At 41.5% G+C, this 7,773-nt stretch overlaps 1 protein-coding gene across 1 annotated transcript; it reads left to right on the plus strand.

Annotated features, from left to right (window-relative positions):
• Nucleotides 1–3,572: 3,572 nt before the first annotated feature.
• On the plus strand, nucleotides 3,573–4,340 carry LOC145640111 (uncharacterized). The gene has a single exon (XM_081691422.1). It carries the CDS (start codon nucleotides 3,573–3,575, stop codon nucleotides 4,338–4,340), a length of 768 nt encoding a protein of 255 aa, XP_081547548.1.
• Nucleotides 4,341–7,773: the final 3,433 nt, after the last annotated feature.

Here is a 7,773-nt window from a genome sequence, read left to right on the forward strand (position 1 = left end):
ACCATTGTTAGGCAATGCCCTTCAATGTAGCAGGGAAACATCGACACCAAGTGGCATCATCCAACCCCTGTAGATACATGAGGTTGGTGTAAGCCATGAGGTGGTCTTCCGGATTGGTGGTACCATCATAGGTACCAACCAATACATTCTTAACCTTGGCCGGCTGGGCCGCCTCGGTTATCTCCCGGGTGAACGCAGAAGGCTGTTCACCCAGGCGCAGCAGACGAAGCTGCCAGTCCAATGGCTGGACATTTGGATATGCCGCCTGACCTCCAAAGAAGGCCGGCTGCATGAAGTGAGGGGGACACTGTCCGTAAGCCTGAGTAGGCACATACGGTACAACTCCAATCATGTGAGGGCCATAATGGACAGTATTACCGCATGTCTGGCTCTCATGCAAGGAGGGTGCACTCCCAGCAGAAATGTTGTTGAAGCTGTCTGGAAAGTTCGACGTTGAAGCCGACTCAGACAGCGATTGGTTTCTCTTCCGGTTTATGATCTCTCGGGCATCAAGAGTTGATTTTTTACTTCTCACCGGCTGCTGAGTCCGGCGAGTGTTATTGGTGTCCTTCCTAGGAAGGAGAATTTTTTACCAATCAATGGTCCCGGCTGCCTTCTCCTTTGGATGAGGAGTGGGCTGCCGGTCTCTAACTGACTTCCCCTTCTCTGGAGGAGTCTTCTTCGCCGACTGACCTTTACTTGGGCCAGCCCGGCTTTTGGTGATCAGCTCTTTAATTTCACCCTTGAAACTTGTCATGAATCACATGAGTTCGTCTCGGGTGACAGGGGCTGATCCAGCGGCCGTTTGGGTTTCCCCATCCGGCTGCCTAGTGGGTCGGCTTGGACTCGCCTGGGAGGCACCCCGCTCCAGAATATCTCTAGGCCGGATGCTCTTAATTCTGAGCGAGCCATCATCGACTGTAAAGGTTTCGACCTGAGCATCCTCATCCTCCTAGTCTGTAAAGACTTCTGGGTCATCGCCTAGACGGTTAGGGGGTGGTACAGACTCTTGAACCATCTTCGCGGTACTCTCCCCACAGACGGCTCCAAATGTTTTGGGTGTTTTTGTCCCTTGGGAGAGTTACGTCACGAAGTCTGATCCGGCTGAGCTGTACTTGCAAAATAACGAAGACTCTGGGTGGTTGGAGCTCCGCCTCCGACGGTCAAGTTAGTAACTTGAAATGGAATAAAGAGAACGGGAATTTAGTTGGGTATCTGCTCGGATTCCAAGCTCAGGTCTTTCTCTGATGTAAGAGAATAAAGGTGTAATAAATGATTGAATGTGTCCCCAAAATGGGGGAATATCTCCCTATTTATAGGGTTGTTGGAGAATGTGCCCCTATCTAGGTCACTTGACCTACACTTTAGTGGGCTGCGCCGTTTTACGGCGCTTTTAGGGATTTGGGCCCTTGAAGGCTGCCATTTCAGAGGCATATCTGAGGGGGCCAAGTGTCAAGAGGATGTTGAGCCACATGGGCCATCCTGAGCTTGACACGTGGCGACCTCTCACTGGTCCACGTGTCTAGGGTAAAAATACCCTAAACAGGTGTGACGCCTAAAATACCCCCATTTAATTACCCCCAACCACAAATGTCAAATCATTTCCTTCCTTGACTTTAAACCTTCAGCCTTCTTCATCACTCTACATTCGACATTGATGAGGTGCGTCATTTCTCTTGAAGCATTCTGAATTTTTTCCTTTAAAAGTTTAGGCATTTTTAAAACAATTGTTTAGGGTTTGTATTTGTAGTTGGTAGTGGTGATTTAACACATTTTAAGGGAAAATTCAAGACGGTTTGAGGGGTTTTGTCCGTGAATTGTGTGTAGTGGAATTCGATTTTGTGCAAGACGATCTGCATCAAAGTTCGAATTTTTTGAGAAAATCCACAATTTGCCCTTAATTAAAGCAAGGTATGTGTTTTTTTGCATATAAGGGTTATGTATGCTCTGTTTTTTTGGTTAATAGGGTTGGATATGAAATGTGGTTGATGGCATTGGTTAAATTTGTTTGCTTACTTATGTTAATTGTTAAAGTTAACTTTTTTATTTGTTTAGGGTTCTGATTATGTGGTAATATGTTGTTTATTGTTGGATTGGCATGTAATTTAGGGCAGATTCTTATACAATTGTTTTTTGGATGTTGTTTGGTTTGATTGATTCAGAATGGTTGATAAAATTGTGCTACAATTTCAGTATAGGGGTGTTGATGTGTCTGTTGTGGTTGATGATGTTGATAAGGTGAACCTGATAGATCTGATTGTAGAGTATTGGGAAAAGCTAAGGAGAGTAAAATTGAAACACCAAAAAACCCCATTTTTCAGTATGTTTATAAAATGAAGCATGTAGCTCTTCTAACTAATGCTGATTTGATGAAGATGTATGGTAATTTGCCTGAAAAAAGTGAGATATACATATGGGTTGGGGATGGTCTTAAAGATAGTAAGGTTGTTGCAGCTGCAAGATCATTAATGAGTGGAAAGGGAAAGCAACAAGCAGCTGAACCAGTAGCTAACCTAGTAGTTGAACCAGTAGCTAGCCTAGTAGTTGAACCAGTAGCTAAGGTAGTGGCTGATCCATCAAATAAAAGTAACAAAAAAGTCACACCTAGGAAGAATAAGCAACCTAAGAATGTGGAAGCTTTAGTAGTTAGCAAGGCTGACTTTGATAGACATGTGAAGGCTATAGGACAGTCAAATAAGGTGAGTGGTCCTGTGATTTTAAATTATGCTCCAGATAAAACATGGGTTAAGTTAGAAGCTGAGTTGGAAGCAGAGAGGGAAGAAAACCCTCAACCTAAGGGTAGTGGGAGAGGAGGGAATGAAAGAGGGAGAGGGAGAGGGGGATCATCTGAGAGAGGGAGAGGGAGAGGCAGAGGTAGGAGTAGAGGGAGAGGTAGATCTTCTGACAGAGGGATGGGAAGAGGGAATTCCTTGGAGAATTGGTTCAACATTTTCCCAACACCATGGCAAACTGACCAACAAAATCAACCTCATGAAGATGATCAAACTGCTGACCCAAATGAAAATCAATACCAAGTGCCCCATGATATCATCACACAAAATACCCAAGCCCAACCATCTACACAATCATTGATACCTTCTGCCTTTTTTCAAAAGATAGTGCCTAGAACTACTGCTAAAAGAAAAGGGATTGTGATTAGCACAAGTACAAGTGGGGGGGGGGGGGTGGGGGAAAGTGAACAAGAAAATGGGGATCAAAATAGGAGAAGGGAGGTTACTGTTAGCTTAGGTGAAGACAATGATACTACTAGTCTGGCTTTAGTTGGTGATGAGGGTGACAGTGAAGATGATGGCTATAGTCCTATAGCTAGTGGAGGGGTTTCTGATGAAGACATGAGTGATAAGTCAGAAAATGTGAGTTTAGATGATGAAGATGACTTGCCTAGGGATGAATATGGGCCAATTATTGAAGACAGTTATTATCCCTTTGAGGATGAAATATTTGAGTGTGAGAATGAACTGGACAACTACTTAACAAAGTTATATAATAATGGAGAGGTGTATAAGAATGAGGGGTTTGGGAAAATAGTTCTCAAGCCATGGTAGCTGTTCATGGACAAGCAACATCTCAGGGATGTTGTGAGGGATTACTGCATCCAGTGTGGATTTGCAGTTGTTGTTGAGTGGGCTAGCAACAAGAGATATTGTTGTAGATGCTCTGATGTGAACTGTTGCCGGAGCTTACATGCTTTTGTTCTTCTAGATGAGTGCACTTGGGCAATCAAAAGTATTCAAAACCCAGAGCATACATGTGCAGGACTGGAGACAAGGAATAGTATGGTTACTGTCAAGTGGGCTATGAGAGTCTTACTTGAAGATATAAGAGCAAACAATGATTCTCCTGCCAAGGTCTTGAATGAGTTGCTTTGGAAAAGGTATGGAGTGACAATGGCACAAAGCACATTGTACAGGGTGAGGACAAAGGCCTTAGTTGAAATTCATGGTGGGCATGATGTCTCTTACAAGGCACTGCCTATGTACTGTGATGTGATCAAGCAGCTTAATCAAGGTTCATTAGCACACTGTGCATGGAAGAATGTAGGTCCTGACAGGCCCATGGTATTCAGTAGCATATTCATTGCCTTTAAGGCTTCAATAGATGGGTTGAATGTTGGATACAGAAGCTTAATTGGAGTGGATGGAGCTCATCTCAAGGGAAACTATGGTGGGGTGTTATTGTATGCAATTGCCCTTAATGGAAATAATGAGATATTTCCTGTAGCATGGGCAATAGTGGGAGTTGAAGATGCTGACAACTGGAAGTACTTTCTATATCACTTGAAGAATACTCTACAACCAAGTGGGAGGGGTGATAATTAGTGAATAATCAGTGGCAGACAAAAGGTATTGATCCTAATTCATTTGTTTGGCTCTAATTCATTGATAATTGGTGCATAATAAGTGCAAAAGTGGTAGATAATTTAGACACTAATTACTTTGTTTGGATCTAAAGGGTTTTGATCCTGCCATTATTGAAATATGGCCAAAAGTAGGCAGAAGATACTACTGCAAGCACTTGGTGAAGAACTTCAAAAAGGAATTTCCTGGTTTGCTGATGTTCCAATTGTTTTGGAAGGCTGCTGGAGCATTCAATCCATTCACCTTTAAAAAAGCAATGAAAGCATTGCAGAAGGCTAATCCTTTAGCTCTTGTTTGGCTGTCAGAGCTTGAACCACAATCAAGATGGTTAAAGCATGCTTTCAATCCAGATGTGAAGTGTGATACAAACAAATCAAACTTTGTAGAAAGCTTTAACTCTACCTTAGGCATTGATAGATGCAGACCAGTCTTTACTCTGCTTGAAGGTACTCTCACATTCCTTACCTTATTTATTTGATTTGGTGTTAATTTAATAGTAGTAATTGCTTATCTATTTACATTTGAAATTGTTTCAGATATTAGAAGAGTCACCATGGTTAGAATGGCCACCAGAAGAGAGGCATGTGAGAATTAGAGAGATGATGTGTATCCTAATATCATGAAAAGGATGCAAGTTATTAGCCATGAATCAAGGACATGCAAAAGTTTGAAGTCTGGAGATGGTGAATTTGAAATACTTGATGGAAAATATGTGCTTCCAATGAACCTAAGACAGAAGACATGTGTATGTAATGCTTGACAACTTACTAGTTTGCCTTGCAAACATGCCATGAGGGCCATTTTGCACTTAAATGAAGACCCTAGGTTCTATATTAGTGAGTGGTATTTTGTCAAAAGGTATAAAATGGCTTATGGAAACTCTATCAAGGCCATACCAGATGTGGAGCAATGGCCTGACAGTCCTTATCCAGAGATTGATCCACCAATTATGAAAAGAGGGATATGGAATCCTGCAAGGAATAGGAGGAGGGAAGAGGTTGAGCAAGCTAAAGGGAAGAGGTCCAGAACTGTCAAGTGCAGCAAATGCCAACAATTTGGGCATAATGCACAAACCTTCCAAGGTGGCTTGACTGGTAAACAAAAGGTGGCCCTAGGTGAAAGCTCTGTAGGTCAGACCAACAAAAGGAAAACAAACAAGAAGGGAAAAGGGGAATCTATGAGCCAACTTGAACCAGCAACAGTGGCATCACAGCCATTAAGAGTCTCACCAAGGAACTAGAGAGCAAAGGGACCTATCTCAGCATCACAGCCAATAAGAGTGTCACCAAGGTCAAAGAGAGCTAAAGGAGGGATCTCAGTATCACAGCCTGCATTATTTGTGTCTTAGGAGTAGTTGGTAAAAAAAGTGCAGGGTTTTTTTTTTTTTTTTTTTTTTTTTTGCTTCTTAATTGACTGTATGTGTCAAACTTCAGTATTATGTGTTTCAAGATGTCAAATGCTGTTTTTTTTTTTTGGACAAAACATTTAAATTATGGGTTGATGTAATGTTTTTCTTTTGGCTAATCGATGACATATCAGCATTGTTATGATATACAGAAATTGCTCACAAAAATTGACAAAAGTAGTTTCAATTTTATTCATTCATCATTAAGCAAACCAAAGTACATCAGTTCCATACCTAATACATCAACATTCTAATTCATACTACTGCACCTAATTAATCACTTAGAAACAACAAATAACATAATAAAATACATTATCAAAGCCATCTTCACAATTAGTTTGATGAAAATCACCAAATCATCCAGCCTTGAAGTAACTCCAGCAATACCACCATGTTCAACTTACAATTCATCCCCAACCCTTATTATATCCTCCTCCTTCAACCACGCAAAATAATCGCATCCTCTGCACTTGAAAAATAGTCTTCTAGGGTTCTTCTTGGTTTTTGAAATCTTCACTGCAGCCACTTGGGGGGAACACAGTTGCAGCGCATAAGCTTAACCCATGCAATCCTATCATGTATGGTGATTGGCTTCACCGAAGAAGATGAACGATTGTTCTTCATTGCCTCTACAGAGAGAATTTGGGGAAATCGTGAAATTAGGGTTCATAAGAAAGGGGGAATTCGATTTTATAAATATAATAAGGGGAAATTAATTTAGAGGGGAAATCGATTTGGAGGGAAAATCAGGTCTTCCATTAGGGTCAAATTAGTCATTACAACATTAGTTAACCATAGTAAAGCTTAAATTGCCTAATTACATTGCTTAAGGTTACCACTGATTAAACTTTTTAAAACATAGTTTACTAGGAATAATAAGTTTTTTTGCATTTTTCCAGTGAGAATTTTAATAATTAGAAGTTTAACAAAGAGAATTTCTTTTTATTTTATTTTTCTCGATATCTTCTCGATTTTGTGTGTAGATTTGAGTTCAAGTCAAGGAGTTCGGTTTCGAGGTCTCAAGTCAGACCATCATAGCCGCACTGCATCACCTCTCCAAACACAGCAAGCTGCTACTTCCTAGCCTTCACCCCACTAAAACTTATCCTCCACCATATTAAACAACTCCATCAACCAATTCACACACACCTGCTTCCACCCTCGCCGCACCACTAACCGCAACAACAAACACCAGCCACACCAGCTTCAATTAGCGCACCACCTTTGTCCTGCTACTTACCAGCAACCTTGTGCAACTCCCTTACCACTACCGAGCCACCTGCTATATCAATCTACATTCTTCCCAATTCAATTCACCACCAACTCGCAAAACCCACACTCCAACCACCTGTTCACCGAGCCGCATCGCAACCTAGAACCGTAACACCAATTACCACTAAACGCTGCCCAATCATCTCAATTTGCCATCCTCAATCGTAGCAGCTCTTTAATCTTCTCACCCCTCACGCACCAAACAGAGCTGCCCGCATCTCCTCCGCTGCTTCTCACCTCAGAAAACCCTCCATTTAACACCAAATTTGATTAGAGCTTTACGCGGGCCCGCAGCCCTGTGTGAAGGCACACGCAATTAGAGTCCAAAAACAGAATTGATACAGTAGCATTTGCGCGACGTCATCGCGAGCGCGCAAATGTGGGTTCAATCACGAGCTTCTCACGTGATTTTAGCTGTTGAGGATGACGGTGCGGATTCGATGATGAAGCTTGCTGATGATGTTTGATGGTGAGTGAAGTAGGGGATTAAAACCTCATTTTGGGAGCTTCTTAATTCAAATTAGAAGAAGAAAGGGAGTCTGATGTTTTGGAGGGAATCGATGGTTTCTTTATTTGATTATTTCTTTTTCTTTTATTTATATTTCTCTTCTTAATTTATTTTCCTTTCTTACTTTATTTTCCTTTATTTCCCCTTTTTAATTTCTATTTTCCTAGCTTTATATAAATACCCATTTTATTTTTGGGGTAATTAGCAAT

This window comes from Chenopodium album, chromosome 7 (genome assembly GCF_948465745.1).
Source record: "Chenopodium album chromosome 7, dcCheAlbu1.1, whole genome shotgun sequence".
NCBI classification, from domain to species: Eukaryota; Viridiplantae; Streptophyta; class Magnoliopsida; order Caryophyllales; family Amaranthaceae; genus Chenopodium; species Chenopodium album.

Coding starts and splice junctions, on each gene's coding strand:
- LOC145640111 (XM_081691422.1), top strand. CDS start 3,573: ATGGACAAGCAACATCTCAGGGATGTTGTGAGGGATTACTGCATCCAG.